This window comes from Lodderomyces beijingensis (assembly GCF_963989305.1).
Source record: "Lodderomyces beijingensis strain CBS 14171 genome assembly, chromosome: 1".
NCBI lineage: Eukaryota > Fungi > Ascomycota > Pichiomycetes > Serinales > Debaryomycetaceae > Lodderomyces > Lodderomyces beijingensis.
This window is the reverse complement of record NC_089970.1, coordinates 1,424,168-1,443,118: the sequence shown is the minus strand read 5'-3', so window position 1 is coordinate 1,443,118 and position 18,951 is coordinate 1,424,168. Positions and strand designations below refer to the sequence as shown.

The window sequence follows — 18,951 nt, the reverse complement described above, 5'->3', positions numbered from 1 at the left end:
GAAGAAAAAGAAAAAAGCAAGCGAAAACCCAAGCACGTATTGTCTGTGTTGGCTCCCTCTATCTTCCCAGACAAGACAGTCGTCGTCGTTGTTGTTGTTGTTGTTGTACTTTGCTCTCTCCACGGGAATCATTTATGACGTCCCCTGCTTTGCCATATTGCTGTGGGAATAAAGGCTGATAATGCAAGGCAACTAAAGCTTAACTCATGAAGCTTAAAAGACTCTTGTAAACAAAAACCCACTCGCTTTAGCTCTAGTTGTAGTTGTACTAGTGGTACTAGTGCTAGCACTAGTGTCTGCCATAACCGAACGAGTAGATTAATCTCTACTGCTTGTTTACATTTTAGCGCATCAACTCACATACCATGTTGTTCCAACTTATTATACTACCTCTATTTTTTTTTTGGTTTCCAAGACTGATATAATACCATGTATTTTCTCATGGATCAGCGAGGAAACCCTGGGGAGGCAGAAGGTGAAAGAGGGGAAACAATTCTCTTATTCACAACATATCGTCCTAAGCAATTCTCGATTTTCCTGTGTTGAACTTTTTGTCGATCTGTGAGGAGAAGCTGCAAAAAAATCTTCCGATTTCAAAAGTGGATGGAACTGGACAAGGCTAGACAGTTCCCGAACCAAATTTTCATCACCATCTAGCAGTTGGTAAAAAAACTAAAGTTTAGCATTGCCAGTCATAATTCCTAGTCTTTAAGTCCTGATCGTGGAGCTCCTAGTCCACAGTTGCAAGGTACATTCAGGCCCAGTGGATATTTTCTGCATAATTTCATACATAAACACATATATATATATTTATATATGCACCCACCCGCCAACCTCGTTTCAACGTCATTTCAATTCAAAACTAACCCGATTGATACAACATACATGCCTTCAGCCGCATTGTTGAAAACGAAACCACATAGGTCCAAGAGAGACCTCAGAAACATCACCATCTCCAACCCGCTAACGACAACAGATGAAATCGAGTTTGCCAAAAAAATTGCAACGGCACAAGCAGCCGCCTCGCTCTCGTCATCATCAACATCTTCTTTTTCATCTTCATCGTCGTCATCTTCATTGACGCCGTCGTCATTATCATCATCGCTATTGCTATCTCCATCGAGAAGATCGCCAAGAAAGCGATCCTCGCTCGTCAGCCACATATTGCATGCTCCGTCACCGCTGGAGCAGCTCCAAATCATATTGATATCCAAATACAGATTCAATGCCGAGTGTCCAAAAGAGATTTCGATGCAGCCTCGGTGCTTCTACAAGTTGATCGAAAAGGTGGGCAATGGGTGGCTAAAAGTGTGTCAGGTGGAAAACGGGTCCAATGTTGGTCTCTGCCCCGCATCCTATATGGATATCGCCATAAACGACAGCGCGCACCCAATTACTTTGGAATGGCTTCACCAATACGACCCCAAGTTTCTTGCCGAGGAAGATAAAACCAGCAAAGCTAGCGAGCCACCAATCGACTCCAACATTGATGAAATATATCAAGAAGACGGTCCCTCAAGGGAGATTTGGTTTTGTCTTAAAGTCCAGTTTGAATCAAAGATTTATTATGCAGGTCGCACGTATTTTGAATTGCGCCAGTTTCATAAACAGTTAGTCAAGGCCCTAGGTGGAGCAACAACAGCAGCAACCCAATTACCACATTTCCCACGCTATCATGACGAGTCAATGCCCACGCGGCTCAACTCGAGCATTGTGGCAGAGTTGAGAAACCTTTGCCGCGCGTTGGACGTTTATTTCAAACAGGTTGTTTCGCTATTCTCGCCTCTGAGTCGTTGTCAAGCCAATCAAATGCATCAAATTAACGCCCAAATGGTCAAGTTTTTAAGTAGACAACCGAGATCGTTGGTATCTCATGTTGATGGGATAATGCTACACGATAGTGGCCGTCGCTTGTCACCCAGTGCAAAGCTAGTTGACAAGATTTTCACGAGTTCCTCAACTTCGTCATCAACGGCAACAGCTGCCTTGCCAGCATGCTTTTCATACAAACCGCCTTCTGCAATGGACTTTAACTATTCATATTCGAAAACTGAGCCCTTGTCAGCCAGTGGTAGTGCTAATTCAAGTGCTGGTACGACGCGGCTAACTAATGGCAGCCAGAACGCGAGGGCCATGCATGCGCCAAGACACCCCATACCAAACGTCATGACGAGCCAATTATCAACAGCAGCAGCAGCTGCTGCTGCTGCAAAGAGAAGCCCCGCACCAGCAAGAAGAAAGTCGCTTCGTCACTCAGCTGGGCTGGCGACGCCTGCTGGAGCAAGGTCGTCGTACTCGGATAGGGAAGGTGCCGCGCCAAGCCATGATACCTCGTCACCGTCGCGCGCGAGGGGAAAACAGCAAGAAAGTCGTGGAATTGTTCTTTCTTCAAGCTCCAATACTTTGCTGAGCTATTCTTCTTTGATTGACGGGTATGACGAGGAGTCACTCATCAGCGCCGAGCTAGAGCAATCATCATCACCATCGCGCTTCAACGCTGGCAAACAACCTGGTAAAATCGACTTTGAAAAAAGAGGAATCAATAACCTTTTTGGCGGTAATATTGATACCGAAGCTGATCACGACGTTAATGGCATGGCCGATGAATCTTTCACTAATTCCTCAAATGAAAAGACATCTTCCGAGTCATCTAATGGTGATTTGAACAGACAGAAAGAGCTCAATCAACGGCTTTGCCCGAAATTGTCAACGAGTTTCACTTCGTCTCTGAGTGAAGCTGATGGCTCATGCGAGATATTCGATAGCACCAACTGGCAAGTCTCAACAACACCATTAACGCCAATATCCACCGCCAACACAAACACAAACACAAACACCTCCACTGGCAAAAATGCCATTGAGGACTTTTTTGGCTTTAATGACCCTGAGATCAAAGAGAAACCTCTTTTTGTGTTTGGGTCAACGCCTCAATCTGCATCGCCTAGAAGTCACCTCGGCAGAGCCCGCCGCGAGTTTTCACTTACCCCAAAATCGACAAACTCGCCATCTTCAACTACACCAGCGACATCCGAGTCAGCCTCTTCAACGGGACCAGCTACATCCAACCCTTTCCTCACCACAACGCCCTCATCACGTTCATCAGTTTGTTCACTCAACACTACAATCACGGCAAACACCTTGACTGCCACCCCTAGGATGCAACCACAGTTGACCCCGATTGGAATCTTGAGCGAATTAGATGAACTAGAGCCCGTGGAATCCATAGCAGAGTCAATCGAGTCCCCCGAAAAACCATTAGTTATAAACAGGTCAAAAGAGACATTGTTGTCGTCATCCCCTTCACTTCGGAAGTTATCTTCACCACTACCACCAGCAGCAGCAACACGGCGGGTTCTGTCGGCTTCGTCATCTACAACCACATTATTCACACCGACACCGCCACCGCCCCCATCATCATCGCCTGCAACTAAAGAGATACCTCGCTCCTCTTCTGAGGCCAGTGTATCTACCATCACGACAGACACCTCAGGCGCAAGCAACGGCAAGAGCAAGGGCAAGGGCAATAGCACGGGCGCGGGCGCCGACACAAACACAACAACAACTACATCATTGAAAAAATCCGCTTTTCCTGCCACCACCACCACCACCAGCAGTAGCAACTCAGACATGATCAAGTTAAAGATTTTTTTAAACAACTCCGCCAATGACATCATTGTGCTACGCTTTGCCAAGATGAAATTGAGAAGCACTTCATGCGACCACATCTCGATGGACTATGTGCGCAAGAAATTGAGCGCCAAATTGATGAAGATGTATCATCATGACACTTTTTCGCTGACGCCATTGCAATTCAGCTTGGTTGATGATGCCCAACTGCAGAAGATGGCGCGAGAGTCCGATTTGGTTGAGTTTGTGATGAAGCAGGATAAATGCAGCTTGAAGTTGATGTAATGCGAGAGAAAGGGACAAAAAAATAGACGCTACTATTTTCTTTTTCTTCACGATTTTACGAATATTGTATAGGATATGTAGAATAACAGAAACGATGTATCATTTTTGAAGTCTAGTTGCTCAAATTTCGGGACAAGCTCAAATCGAGATCGGAAGTAGTTTGGAAAGGAGAAGCGCCACACCATGCGCCATCATCGACCTCACTTTGTTTTTTTTTTTTATTTGTTTTTCTCAGTCAAGTTGCAATTGTGTCAAGCAGCACCTAAATTCTTCGCCACTAGTCAGCCGGAGCGAGTTAAACAGAAGCGTACTGATGTGCGCAGTGGACTGATTATGGCGAGTGGCCTAGCAAAATGCCGAAAACAGAGTTTATTTTTTCAACTTGCAATCCGCACGTTGAAAACTGAAACGCAATCGACGCGGCTTTTTTCCAGACCCGAACCAATGCATCGAATGCGTGCCTGCGTCCGTTATCGCTGATTCCACTTTTTTGTTACCGCGTGCGATACGGCAATGGCATCGTTGGCGAGAGCTAGCACGTTTTAATAGCGTGAAAGCGGAGGTCCATCAGCGCATCGAAGAGGGAGGATAGCGGAGATGGCGGAGAAAACGTCCCTGCGTTTCTGATCGCGTCACTAAGACAAACAACAATGCTGTCTGCGACGCAAGTGACGAAGATGTAATATATACGAACAACGTAAAATACGACGATCCCACTTGGGAGTCTCCCAGTTCGGTTAAAATCCCAAAAAGAATAAAGGAGGAAGAAGGTTGAAGGGCGGCGGAAGGAGTCGATCTGCACAAGTTCTGGTCAAACGCGTGTGTCAGCTCCATTTTCCTTTCTTTGTTTTTTTGGTTCGCGCGGTTGTGAAACCAATTGTGGTGAAAATCGCGACTAAAAACCAAAAAAGCTAAAGAAAGAGAAGGAGGAGGAAGCGGGCAACGAGGTAGGTTTTTGGCTCTATTCCGCGTCCTTGCAGCTGGAGTTAAACTCTTGCTTTTTGACTTTGGTTGAAATAAAGTTAAAGTATAAAGTTAGACTGGGCAGATTTTCAAGCTTGGGTTTATGGGACGAATTCGCAACCACGATCGACGTCTCCCTTGGCCGAACTCTTTTCTCCGCTGGTGTCTCCATTGGAGCCCAGTGGATGTAATAGCCCAAATTCGAGAACGTATTAGAGAGAAAGTTTGCTTGTTTGATTGTTTACTTGGAACACGTACCTGTTTAGCGTGGTAACGTCACCGACGGATCATGTCGAGTCAAGCACAAATCCTGTGAAAAAAAAAAATTTTTTTAACTGCCCTGGGCATCGCGAAAGTTGAGTTTTATTCTGTATCGCTCTTGCTCTCTTTTGTGCAATGCCACCATCCACCATCACTGCTACGTCCTCGCTCGTACATGGATTGTACATGAATTGCAAGTCCCTGTACTCCAGGAAACATGCTACACCAAGCACATTGTGCTATAAATGTAGTGTAGTTTTTTTTTTTTTTTTTGTTTTCATTGGCAATTGTTGGACTCGTGTTTTAAACTCCAGGGCTTCACCTTGGATGAGAGAGATGCAGTGGTCTATAGACCAGTGGCTTCTGCTGAGTTTGAAATTCAAGCAGAGGGATTATATTGCAGTTAGGAGCCAGAAGTTGTCTGTCACACAGCGGTTTAAAGTTGAAGCATAACCGTTTAGTAGGATTGCATGGTTGTAAATCTGGAATCGTTCCACCAGTTCCACCAGATCCATCAGCTTATAGTAGATACTAATTTCCATCCGCGAATCTGCTCGGGCGGAAATTGGGCACCAGTTTACTTTGAAAAAGAAACATTGGAGAAAAAGTTTTGGATCTGCAACTCTCCTTTAAAATGCCTTTGACACGAAGAAAAGAAAAGAGACCAGAGCAAATGGAAGAGAAGGAGCACTACTTTTTAGACAAACGTTCCCAGTCTTAAAAACAAAAAAGAAAAAGGAAAAAAAAGATCGGACAGGCGTTTAGCCCATGGGCCCATGTTTAGTAAATTATAGTAGTAGTCGTTGCTGGTGGTAGTCAATTAAATGTTATGAGCTAACAGGATGAAACAACAACCACCACACTCGTGGAAGCTGTTGATCCGCGTCGGTCGGAGGATATTTTTGCCCAGTTCCTGCGTTCTCGAGTATCTCGATTTCCCAAAGATTAGCCATCGATTTGCAAATTGCGAAAAATATTTTTTATGCATATGCGCCCCTCCATGTAGCACAATCTCTGCGATATTTTCCAGACGGGGGGCAGAAATGCAGGTGGGCGAGACAGGGGAGGTGAAAGTCGGCCATTGCCTGCATTTGACACTTGCTTTGTGGTGTTGAGAGACGGAAGGGGAAGCGCAACCTGAATGAAGGGAGCAGAAGCACAGAAAAGTCGGGGGCAGGGAGGTCAAGGAAGATGCAAGGGTTAACCACTCTGAACTTGAAATTTCTCACGGTTACTTTTACAGGTGAAACAAGAGAAGAAGCGTCTCCCTCGTAACTAGACTTTCCAACGCCAACTTTTTTACCCCAATAGGGCCTTAATTTTGAACAATCGAGTTATAGTACTGGTAACAGCAGTGGCAACAGCGTTCTGTCAAAGCAAAACAATGCGGTAAAGTGCTGCCCAACACAATAGATAAGGGATAAAGAATAGAACCATGGCTTCACCGGTTTCAACGTGTCTGTGGTGTTTCGCCAAAAGAGAGAAGGTGGGCTCTTAATCAACAACCACCTGAAACGGCGACACAAAAGCACCACTTGCTGCAAAGGTAAAAATAAAATTCTTTTTTTTTTTTTATTCTGAAATTTCACTTCAAGTGAGATTTTAACCAGCCCAGTGCAGCCCCCCCCCGAGTGCCGTTCAGTTCAGCCCAGCCCGAAACAAGAATCCCCTTACTCTTGTTCCTTTTTGGGGATGCTCAGATGTATCCGGCTCCTTCGCATGGCTTTTAATTAGATCTTGGAAATATATATACTATAACGTATTCTTCTGCTTTTCTTGAATATAACGGCGACCTGCTATTAATCAACTTTTCTATTCTATCCTCCATAGATTACACCAAGGTAGGCGGGAATAGACCAAGATAGCTTTCCCGCTTAGAATTCAATCACCCAGCACCCCCCTACCCTTGTTTCGGATATACCCGCAACCTCCAACAGTTTCAAGTCTCCAGGATTATGTCCATCGTTCAGCCTCCAAGGATCAATCCTACTAGGCCAATGAGTATTTACGCAACTCCACCATTGGACCCGCCTTCAGACTCTCCTGATTCTGCTGAAGACACCAATGGCGAGGATAGTGACGACCACAGGTCTATTCAGATACTGAACCTCTCCTTTACCCCACCAAGTTCAATTGGCTCACACTCGGCAGAGAAGCCCACTGTCCTTACACCCAGGACGGAGCACAAGTTCTTTAGTTATTTCCAGCAAAGTGCAGCTTCAACTCCACGGACTTTGGCTGACTCTACTTTTGAGTCCCCGCTGAAGCCTATGCTTGAGTCACCAGCAAAATTGGGTAAATCGTTTCAAAGTCACCCTGGGGCCAAAAACTCAGCACCGCCATCTCCGGTACTGCAAAAGACATCTTCATTTTCATCAAAACTCTTCAAAAAAATTTCAATTCGGTTAACGAGAGGTGCGGCCGATTCTCCACCATCAGCCACCATCAACAACGTCAACACCAACATTAACATTAGCACCAGCACTACATCCACGAGACGTACCAAGAGCACCAAAAGCACCAAGAACTATGTCTTGACACGTGAAAACTCGATGAAAACCCTGGGCAAGAAAAACTCAGAACAACTGCCTCTGTCTGGACTGTCTGGACTGCCTAGACTGCCTAGACTGCCCTTGTACTCGGGCTTTACGTCACTGCCACGCTCCGAATACCCATCCCCTACGATACCATCGATAAACGACTACAACCAATCCCAAGCCACTATCGAAACCTCGTTTTCGGGCTACTCGCTAGAGCCGGTGCCCGAGTCGCGCTCGTCAGAGTATGAAGAAGCAAGCTCTCTTTACGATACAACCATGGAAACGCTTGGATCCTTTGGCATTAGCACCATTGGCTTGATACCTCCAATAAAACGCTCTTCAGCTTCTGTATCAGCAGCATCACCACCACCACATCAACGCCCGCAGTCTGAGCTTTTCAGATCGAGCCCCTCGCTACGCAGCAACGCGTTGCATTCATCCTCATACCCCAAGCGCTCAAATAGCTCCAAGTCCACGTCGAGACACTCACCCAGACGCAACGATTCCGTGGAGGCATTGCTGGTGCCCTCCAACATCAAAAGAGAAGCAAGCACCAAGACGACGCTGAGCAGGCCTCTGTCGCGTCGCCATGCGTCACCTTCGAAACGCGGCGCAACCAACGACCCAACTCCATTATCCGCATCATCTTTTTCATCATCCTCGTCGTCACTTCTACGCCAGCAACAGCAGCAACAACAAAATGGAGGAGGAAGAGGAGAATCAATACTCAAACTCAACATCTACATAGACGACAACAACAACAACAACTGCGCCAATATGAAGTTCAACGCCGCAGGTGAGCCACGCATCGACCCCTACGACGACAACTTTATTGCCCTTCGTTTGCGCAAGGACAAACTCCGCAATATCAACGAATTGATCAATGTCATTATCTTCAAAATCATGAACAAGCGCAAGAATGTGCGGTTGAACGATATCAAGTTGAGTATTTTTTTCAAGGATCCAAATTTGAAGCCTATTGTGTTGAAAAAGAGAATCGATGAGCATGCGTCGCGCGCAAGCTTGGTTAGCGTTGGTGCTGCTGGCAAGGAAGTCGATTTGAACAACGATGATTTACTTTTGGACTATGTGCAATTGAAACATAAGTTATACATCCGAGCCCAGTTTTAAGCAGCACAATGTGCGAAAACACTGGGCTCTCGTGCTTGGTACTTACTTTCTTTGTGTGTGTCTGTTGGGTTTTGAGCTTTGCTAGTTAGAGTTTGTACTATACGGTTTCTGTTTTTTCATTCAATTTAATTCGATAACGTTGTATCCATGCTTATTAGCTAATGGGGGTCTGGGAGGGTGGTAAATGCTCTTTCCGCTTCGTGGGACTTTGACCGTGCCAGCCACGTCCCTCCCACTCGCGATCAAGCGCGGTGACAGAGCGACCGTGCGCACTAGCACGGGGCGACGCACGCTGGCCTGTACCGAGGAGCGGGCGGGACTGCGGCGCGTAGCACCTTCCCAAAAAAAAATTTCATCCATCAACCGAAAGGCCGACTGCACCTTTTTTTTTTTATTCCGTTTGTAGAAGAAGAACAAGAAGTGTAGCACATGGGCTTACTTGGTAAAACACGTCTTTTCAAACGGGGGGCTATTTCAACTAGAATACTTAGCAAGGATGTTTAGCTTGTAAAAAGAAGGACATATACTCATACGGAATATATCAACAACAGCTGGCATTTTGAGATAATTTGAACCTTTTTTTGAACCTTTTTTAATTTGATTTTTGAAACGACACAACTTGGCAAGTTGGAGTGAGCAACTGTCATTCTCCAAGAAAGATTGAGCAAGTTAAAATGGCGGATATTTTTGATATGGATGGCTATGAGCACCAGCAGCAGCTCAATAGTGGATTTTCTAAACTACAGCTTGAACCAAACGGGCATCAGCAACCGGTCCAGCTCAATTATAAACTACTAGACAACGATAACGATGATGATGACGACGGAGATAATAGTCGGAATGGCCATGTGCTCACTGATGATACCGAGGAATACGACACCGTGCGAGAATACTTCCCAAGCAAAAGCAAACCCATCCTGATTGACGCCAACCAGCATTCACTGTTGAGCATCCCCAGTATACAAACGATGAACAGCAAACCACGGCCACGGCGCAAGTCCTCGATTGTTTCCTCATATGAGATCAAGATCGGTCAAGAGGATTACATATCATCAAGCTTGGTGGTGGACAACACACCCAAGATCAAAGGCACCCCGGAAAACCAAGGCTTTGTTGCGCCCTACAAGCCCAAGTTGTCGGATTTTGAGCCGATAAAAGTATTGGGCAAGGGCTCCTATGGCAAAGTGTTGCTCGTGCGTGAAGTGCGCACCGGTCGTTTGTTTGCCCTGAAACAGTTGCTCAAGGCTTCCCTCATTATAAATCAGGAGGAAAGCGACCAAGCAGAGGATAGCGGGAGCGACAGCGGGTGTGGGGGACCCAAGATCGATACGAGAAACTACCAGCGTACACTAAGCGAAAAGCAAATTCTCGAAATTGTCAATCATCCAAACATCGTCAAGCTCTACTATGCCTTCCAAGATAACAACAAACTATACCTCATTCTCGAGTATCTCCAAGGAGGCGAGTTATTCCACCATTTGTCAATGGAGAAATTCATGAGCGAGAGAAATGCAGCATACTACATTGCCCAAATCAGCTTAGCTCTCCACTATCTCCACACGAGAATCCACGTCATTTACCGCGATTTGAAACCGGAAAACTGCATGCTAAACTCTCGCGGCCACTTGGTGCTCACCGATTTCGGATTGAGTAAAGTTGCTCCTGACTCCAAATCCAAGCTCAATTCCATGACGGGGACAATCCAATACATGGCACCCGAAGTAATCGAGGGACAGGAGTACGACTATATCGTCGATTGGTGGAGCTTGGGCTGTGTCGCATTTGACTTGCTAACGGGCTCGCCTCCGTTCCCAGGCACAAATGCGCAACGCGTGCTTCAGAAAATTCGCAATTTCAAAAAAAATCTCAAATTCCCCTTTTACTTGAGCTCAGACGCAAAGGACTTGTTGCGGAAATTGTTGCTGGTTAACCCCGATAAACGCTTGAATGTGGATGTCGAATGGGACAAGTTCAAAAAACATAATTTCTTCCGATATGTAGATTGGAAGAAGTTGGAAAAAATCGACGAGGGGGATGAGATCTTGCCTCCCATCTTGCCCATTATAACTGACCCCATCTTAGCGGAGAATTTCGACTCCGAGTTCACCGAGATGGATTTCACACCACACCACCAGACGAGATACTTGTCGCAACGAGAGACTTTTTACATGAAGGATTTCTCCTATATCAATCCCAATTTCTTGGATAGTTTACAAACTAACGGAGAGGAGGAGACCATTATTGAATAGTGGAGATTAATAAGAACGTGGCTTAGAACACACACATACACACACACAGAGGCGTTATTCAAAAAATGGAAATATTAAAAAAAAAAGTTGTTCTCAGACGTTGTCAGACGTTTTTTTTGTCTTTTCTTTTTTTTATTTGAATGTTATTTATTAGAAGGTTTGTATAAGTTTTAGATTTTGGTTTTACTTTTTTTTCTTTCATATTAAATTTCAATTGTAATGTCTATATATTATTCATAGAATACAGATAATGCAGTAGTGAACAGTAGCAATCCCAAATTGATGGCGCCATCCAACAAGATAACCAGTCGGTAATCGAACTTCTTGTTGAAATTGTGCAAGTGGTTTTGTTTGAAAAGTTTCGGGATCAAGACGAGCGGAAGCATTAGCCAAGCCATGGCTGCTGTTTTCTTCATCACAATCAACCCTAAACACATCACCACCACGACAAACTGCCAAACAATATAGTTTAACTCATCAAGACAAACCCACCACCATCTTGTATCAATAATCAACTGCCCATACGTCATGAACCAGGAATCGGTCTTGAAATGAAGGAGCACCGAGTCCAACGAAATGTCAAAATAATACGAGACAAACGATTGCAAAAGCATGACTCTATCAATGGTGGTTACTCCAATGACAGCAGTGGTGCCACCGCTGCCAAGTTCAAGATCACGTGTGGGGCTGCTCGATGATTCCCTTGGGATCAAGCTGTAGCGAGATAGACTTGACTTGAGAAGTGGGTATCTTTCATTTGGTGCTGGAATGGGCGTTGAAATTGAGGTTGATGTAGCTGGATCCATTGATGATGTCAATTCCTCTCGCCCATTGTTGGATGCATTGAGTGGTAAAAAGGGAGGTAATAGCCAACTGAACCAATTCATGATTTGGATTAATGCAAAGAGGAAAGTGCGATTGTGGTGTTGAGTTTGTTGCTCTTCATTTGACTGCTCAACAGCAATCTCTTGATTCGGCTGAATAAAGGACTCATCGATGTTTTCGTAAACTTCTTCAATTTCTGGTAAAATATCAAGGCCAGCTTGATTTTCAACTTGGTCTTCAGCTTGGTTTCCAACTTGGTTTCCAGCTTGACTGAATTTCTGTGGTAAATAGCTTTCTTCTTCCACATCGTCAAATGTGGCGATAGCGACTGCTCGATTCAAATGATAGGTGTTTTTCGGCAGAAGAGAGTACAACTTGTGTACCAAGTCTGAGCAGCTCATATAGTTCCTTGCATTCATGGGAATTGGCCTTGCGGTAGACTTTACACTGGCAAAAGAGTGTTTCCTCAGCTGAACTCTGTCATGAACCAAAGTATCAAAGCTTTTCCTATCATCGTCGTGGCGACCTTTGAATTCATTCGGAAGCACATTGTAGCTCATCGATCTGCTAATCGTCATCGCCATTTTGTCGACCGCAGTTTTGCCAGACTCTTCACTTGACAAGGAATGTCTCAAGGCAAGCTGCGAGCTTTCATCTTTAGTATTTGCTCCCACATCAACTATATTCCGCCAAAACTCTTCGACTTCCTCTACATCTTCACAATCGTACCTATTACGGTACAAATCTTGATCAAGCCATAGTTCGTGATACTTGAGAAATTTGGAATAGTGATTCTTGTAGTCTTTGCCACAATAGTAGTGGTAAATTTGCATGGTTGGCATGGTATACCCGACCCACATCAAGCTCAAGTCGAATAGATTTAACGGGGCTGTGGCTTTAGAGCTGTGGTAGCAAATGATAAGTAGCTTGACCAACTCCTCGAGTATTGGCTGGAAAAATGATGTGTAGTTTGAGGCGCACGGCTCCGACAGGCCTGCTGCCGGAAGCACGGGGGCATTGCCAGAAGATGTGATGCGATGGATGAATCTGGAAACATATGTCAACACGGCAATGATGATTCCCGTGATCAAATCGCCTAGCACTCTAGACATGCGGCACGTTGACTCTGGTTGAGAAAGGTCATTGTCAAGACCCGGATTCGGCAGGATGAAATATGATATGGAGACGCCACTGATTATGCACAGGATTGAGATTAACAAAATTGCACATTGTGAGGTTGGCCTCATGGATTCAACTGCCCTTTCTCTCTCTCTTCGTCTCTTCGCCTCTTTCTAGATCAGCTTGCTGGAGATAGATACTTTGTTTGAAAAGCCTGTTGTTTGCAATGAAAGAAATGAAAAACAGTGTAAACGAAAACTGCAAAGGTTGCATTAGTAATGCAATCTGTCCTGTCGATGATTCGTCAGTATTTGCTGTGGTGAGTGTCGTGTTTTTATTTTTTTGTTCTGTTTATCTTTGGACCAAATTTGCGACACTGCAATTTTGAGACATTGCAAAGGGAAACGGGAAACGGGAAGGAAGGACCCTTTGGGTGTAGCTTCAAATGCAGCTCTCTTTCCTCCACGAAGCTGGAAGCAACGGCTAGGGTAAAATCCAAATGTTACGCAACGCCATGTAGTAGGTGTGTTGTAAAACCCTAAAAAAAAAACAAAAAAATCTGGCATAGTTGGAGTAGCAGCTAGATAGACCTCAGCCAAGCTGCTATTCCTCCGCCTTCATATGATTCTTCGTGTGAGTGAGACCGGGCTGTCCTTGAGCTTCGGTGGTGACTTCCTCCCGGCACCAAACACACGCAGATCCTCATTGGGGGAGGAGGAAGCTTGGGCAGGAAAAAAAAAAGTTGCAGCTGCTTGTTTGCCACACACTTTTGGCAGCAGCCTTCATGTTTTCCAAGAAGCAAGCTACATCATAAATCGGATGGAGGGTCCCTCTTGGTATTTTAGGCCATTGCAATAAGCTTTCTCAGTAGAGTTGCTTCAACGCCCCGTATGGGCTCTTCCATTTTGATTCCGTGCAGTTTTTGGGCTTTTTTGGGCATGGTGAGTTTGATGAAGGACAGACCACTAATGTGACGGCCAATTGGAGTTGCAACGTTCCTCTAATTTGTACCAACCATGCTGTTATTAGCGTACACCATCCCTTTTATTGAAACTGATTTTCTTTTTTTTATTTTTTTAATCAAAGAAAGAAGTCGATCCAGAAGAGGTTTCTTTTTTATTTCTTTCTAGTTCCTTTTGTTCGTGATTCGTTTAAAAAGAATAACAACATCTGATTGCCTCAGTAATCAGATATCATCTTGGTATGTGCTGAGAGTATAACGAATTTCAACGTTGTCTTGAGATTCTTGTGTGTGGGTGAAATTTGTGGTTGTCGGATTTAACCTCCAGTTCCGACCCCGGAAAATCGATCGACCCAACAACAAAAAAAAAAGTCGCAAAGGTGACTTTCGCGACATGTCGTAAGTATTTCACGACATTTTCAATTTGTCAACCTTGACGGCAAAGTGCTTCTGGTAGGTTTAAGTCACCCCCGCAAGCTATTCGAACACCCCAAGGCACCCACACACACATTTATTTTTGTCTCCAACAGCATGGCTGACTCAAAGCTGGTGATACCATTGGAATCCAATCCTCAGATCTTCACGGATTTGGCGCATAAATTGGGTCTCTCGCCAATACTCCAATTCCACGACGTCTACTCCCTCACGGATCCAGACTTGGTTGCATTCTTACCACAACCAATATTCGGCATCATACTCTTGTTTCCCTTGACTCCAAGCTACGAGGCGTATAGAAAGCGAACTGACCTGCAGAGCCAGGACTACACCAACGACAATGGAAACATCAAGTGGTTCAAACAAACCATCCGCAACGGATGCGGCCTCTATGCGTTACTCCACATTCTCGCGAATCTACTGCCGGATTTGAATCTCTCAAATCTGAAGATCAGCGACTTGGTAAGCAAACTAGATTCAAATAAATCAGTCGGGGAAACGAGTTTACTCGTGGAGGAATTGGAGAAAAGTATCCAATTGGATGAAAATTATGGCTCAAAGGGCCAGACCGAGGCGCCGGAAGCCGGCGCCGATGTCAATTTGCATTTCATTAGCTTTATCAAGGGCACCGATGACCATTTGTATGAACTTGATGGTAGAAGGAATGGGCCTATTGATTTGGGCCCCTTGAGTGATTCTGGCAAGAGCAATTTGATTGAGGAAATCAAGGTGCTGGAGAGGATTCAGTTTTACATCGACAATACTGATGACGAAAATAAGCATAATTTTGCAATCATTGCAATTGGACCCACTTTAGATTAAACGTGGAAAGGAAAAGGAGGAAGAATTGACGGCAAAAAGTCCGAAAGAAGGCACGGCATGGCACGGCAGAGATGGAAAGACGTGATACCGTTATTAGCTACAGCGTATCATCCACTTAAACACATGTTCCATAGTAGCCAGCATGTAGAGAGATGGGAAACGTAAAGACTTTGTGTAGAATGGATAGGCATTTCTTAATTCTAGCTTTTTTTTCACTCATCTCTCTGTCTGGTATATGTCTCTACAACAATATCTCAACCTCGCACACACTATAAATACCAGAAGATCAAAATTTTCCATTTTTTTTTTTCTTCCACCTCATCACCAACCTTTTTTTCTTTCTTCCTTTACCAACACCATCATGGATATATGGTTGGGATATATTGAATTTATGGCACTTTTGAAAAGGTCCATACAATGAATCAATCTCAACCAAACTCCAATCACGATTAATTTCCGCACACTCAAAAAAGAAGATCCAAACCAAAAATCAAGATTGTTTTTTAAAAAAAAAAAAAATGATGAAACTTAGTTCACTTCTTTCCTAGTCTGATTCGACTATGATATCACAGACAACGACCAAGACATGCCACTTCTCAACTTTCTCTCCTTCGTGGGGGGATTTGTTTAGTGTGCTTATACTTGCCAGTATCTACATTTCTGATTTTTTTTTTCAACAATCTTTTTTTTTTTTGAATTTGTTTCTTCTTGGAGGGGAAATTAATTTTGATTTTTTATCCAAGGGGTTCATTGCAAGGTAGGATCGTTGTTGTTATCCGTCTTGTAATGATACTTTACAAATGAGTGAATATATATATTTATATATATTATCAGGCTGTGATGCTGCTTCTTTGCGACATTTTTCTTGTTGCTGAGTTTCTCCTTTTTTGAATCGAGGAGTTGATACAGATTTAAGGTGATGAAAACGTACCATAACATTCGCAGTTTCCTCGGTAGCATACAACACGAACCTAATTCATGTATTGCCAGTGACCGCCGAATCGACCTTCCTTTGGATGTCTGATTAAATCTGTTCAACTTTTTGAAGGGGAAAGACTCAATGATGAGAGGTTGCTTTGCAAAGAGCAATGTCAGTTTACAGCCTGTGGCGTTTGTAAGGTCAACAGCCCAAGGTGGGATACCTAAACTGAAACTGCTTAACTTGAACAGCAGGTGCTACAGATTCTATCAGTAGGATGCGCCTCTATAAAAATTTATTGATCAACAAAACCTTAAACATTATGAATCTAAATCTTTGTCTTGACATCAGGTTCAGTCAATGGCCACTGGTAAATTCCAGGTTCGGTAAAGACATAGCCATGCTTGTTCAAATAAGGCCTCAAGCCTTTTGGACCTTTAGAACCGTATGGGTATTTTTCCAACTTTGGGTTATTTTCAAGTGCTTCCAAAAATGGAGTGAAAAGCTTCCATGAGACATCCAACTCGTCATCTCTAACAAAGTTGGCGTGGTTTCCATGCAAGACATCTCTCAACAAGGACTCGTAAGCTTCTGGGATCCAGAAATCCTTGGAGTAACGTTTCGAGTATGTCAAGTCCAAGTCGGTCAAGGTGGTCTCGGTGGAGACCCCGGGGATCTTGGAGTTGATTTTCAAGTAAATGGCCTCGTCTGGCTGGACTCTAATGACCAACTCGTTCCTGTGGATATCTTTAAACATTCCTCTAGCAACAGGCTTGAACTGGATTCTGATTTCCACTTTACCTTCGTCCAAGGCCTTACCGGCTCTCAACACCATTGGAACGCCATCCCACCTTTCGTTGTGGATGTTGATGGCCAAGGCGCAATAAGTGATACACTTTGAGTCCTTGGCCACGGTCTCATCGTCCAAGTAGCTGGGCTTTGACCCATCTTCCGACCTATCGTACTGACCAATAAGGACATCTTCAGGGTCAATCTTGTCAAATGCCTTCAACACTTTTACTTTTTCGTCTCTAATTGCCTCGGGGTCAAACGACACGGGTCTGTCCATGGTCAACAAGGTCAACACTTGAAGCAAGTGGTTTTGCATAACGTCTCTAATGATACCAATTTGGTCAAAGTATCCTCCTCTACCTTCGGTGCCAAAAGGCTCTTTGAAACTAACCTGGATGGAGGCTACATGGCTCTTGTTCCAAACACCGCTAAACAACTCATTGCCAAATCTCAACACCAACAAGTTCTTCACCATTTCCTTGCCCAAGTAATGGTCAATTCTGTAGATCTCGTCTTCGGTAAATAAGGGGGCAAGCGACTCTTGCAATTGCCTAGCACTGGCCAAGTCGTGACCAAATGGTTTTTCAATAACAACTCGAATGAGTCCATCCTTGACATAAACATCCTTCTTGATGTGTTCGCAAACCTCGGTGAATTGCGATGGAGGCAAAGCCAAGTAAAACAACCGCTCGGGTCTTTTCACTTGGTGCTCTTTTTCATACTCAACGCATCTCTCGTCTAGTTTCTTGTACCCTTCATCTGTGTCGTACTGGCCCCTAACATAAGTGCAAAGTTTCAAAAACTTTTGTCTAGTTTCGTCGTCGCCGCCTTTGAAATGCTGGGAAATCTTGTCGTGGAACTTTTCGGGGCCCAAGTCTGATCTGGCATAGCCAATGATCTGACATTCGGGGCTCAATTGCTTCTCCCTGAACAACCCAAAAAGCGCCGGGAAGGTCTTCTTTGCTGCTAAATCTCCACTTGCACCAAAAATGACTATGGTGTAGTTCTTACCAAATGCTGTCATCTCTATGTAGTTACTCAATTGATCCCTATTTTTTGAGAATGAAAAAGAAGGGGCCTTGTTTTAAAGTTGTCGGTCTCAATTGAAGATGGTCTGGATGGAAAATGGGGCAAAATTTCTGGATAATTGTTGCTCTACTCTATATATCCCTCTCTCTCTCTTTGTTTCCTTCTCTATTTTTCGATTGCGGAAATACAACTTTTATATACGCAGAGTATGTCAAACCTGTGAAAAAAAAAAAAAAAGACTTCCCCCGAATGAAACAAGCCTTGAGCTTGAGGCGCAATTGGGTTATTTATTTATCAAAAGACGAAGGCGATCTTGTCAATAGTCTTTTGAGAAAAGAAAAAGTCCCCTCAAGTGTGGTAAATGTGTTTGTTTAAAAGGTGGGAAATTTTTCAACTCCATTCTACACTTGCGGAGGTCGGGAAGAGAGAAAGGGGGGCCGGGGGGGGGAACAGAAAAAGAAGGGTGTCAGATATAGCTGGATAGTTGAGTCAAGAGTTGCTTCTCAATTACACGACTCTCTTTTATCCTTATTATTAGAGAGCACTACTCGGGACGGGACTAGTGACTACTCTATTAGTAACTACTCTATTAGTAACTACTCTATTAGTAGTAGTAGGAGCTTGTTCCAGATCACTCAATTCAATGGCAATTTCCTACGCCGAGCGGAGAGAAATATTTGAGGGCCGTGGGGAGCGTTAAACTGGATTTTGGCCTCTTTGATTTTGACTCAATAAAGCGAACTCGGAGGACCTAGCGATGCTCAGTGAGAGCACCCCTTTGAACAGCAAGCAGATAGAGAGAGAAAAAGAGAGGTAGAGACAGAGAGATGGGGGAGAGGATGATTTCTCTCTCTCTCTCTGACGAACCGAGTTTAGCTCAAGAGATTCGAGTAATAAACCCTTTGTCCCTTCGTCCCCTTCGTCCTTTCTTTCTGGTATCCCTTCCTCCCCCCCTCTCTCTCTCCCCACAAATATTTAAGGAAATTTCAAGAA

At 44.3% G+C, this 18,951-nt stretch overlaps 6 protein-coding genes across 6 annotated transcripts; 4 read left to right on the top strand and 2 right to left on the bottom strand. All coding sequences in view use genetic code 12, as the record gives it.

Annotated features, from left to right (window-relative positions):
• Nucleotides 1-885: 885 nt before the first annotated feature.
• LODBEIA_P05860 (uncharacterized protein) lies at nt 886-3,912 on the top strand (the record flags this gene model as incomplete). Its single annotated transcript, XM_066976238.1, has 1 exon — nt 886-3,912. One exon carries the CDS (start codon nt 886-888, stop codon nt 3,910-3,912), a length of 3,027 nt encoding a protein of 1,008 aa, XP_066827524.1.
• Nucleotides 3,913-7,091: 3,179 nt separating this feature from the next.
• LODBEIA_P05850 (uncharacterized protein) lies at nt 7,092-8,807 on the top strand (the record flags this gene model as incomplete). Its single annotated transcript, XM_066976227.1, has 1 exon — nt 7,092-8,807. One exon carries the CDS (start codon nt 7,092-7,094, stop codon nt 8,805-8,807), a length of 1,716 nt encoding a protein of 571 aa, XP_066827523.1.
• A 674-nt stretch (nt 8,808-9,481) lies between these two features.
• On the top strand, nt 9,482-11,056 carry LODBEIA_P05840 (uncharacterized protein; the record flags this gene model as incomplete). The annotated part of the gene is made up of 1 exon (XM_066976216.1): nt 9,482-11,056. The coding sequence occupies one exon, from the start codon at nt 9,482-9,484 to the stop codon at nt 11,054-11,056; it is 1,575 nt and encodes a 524-aa protein (XP_066827522.1).
• A 230-nt stretch (nt 11,057-11,286) lies between these two features.
• On the bottom strand, nt 11,287-12,993 carry LODBEIA_P05830 (uncharacterized protein; the record flags this gene model as incomplete). Its single annotated transcript, XM_066976205.1, has 1 exon — nt 11,287-12,993. The coding sequence occupies one exon, from the start codon at nt 12,991-12,993 to the stop codon at nt 11,287-11,289; it is 1,707 nt and encodes a 568-aa protein (XP_066827521.1).
• A 1,499-nt stretch (nt 12,994-14,492) lies between these two features.
• LODBEIA_P05820 (uncharacterized protein) lies at nt 14,493-15,218 on the top strand (the record flags this gene model as incomplete). The annotated part of the gene is made up of 1 exon (XM_066976194.1): nt 14,493-15,218. One exon carries the CDS (start codon nt 14,493-14,495, stop codon nt 15,216-15,218), a length of 726 nt encoding a protein of 241 aa, XP_066827520.1.
• Nucleotides 15,219-16,465: 1,247 nt separating this feature from the next.
• Nucleotides 16,466-17,953, bottom strand: LODBEIA_P05810 (uncharacterized protein; the record flags this gene model as incomplete). Its single annotated transcript, XM_066976183.1, has 1 exon — nt 16,466-17,953. One exon carries the CDS (start codon nt 17,951-17,953, stop codon nt 16,466-16,468), a length of 1,488 nt encoding a protein of 495 aa, XP_066827519.1.
• Between the last annotated feature and the right edge of the window lie 998 nt (nt 17,954-18,951).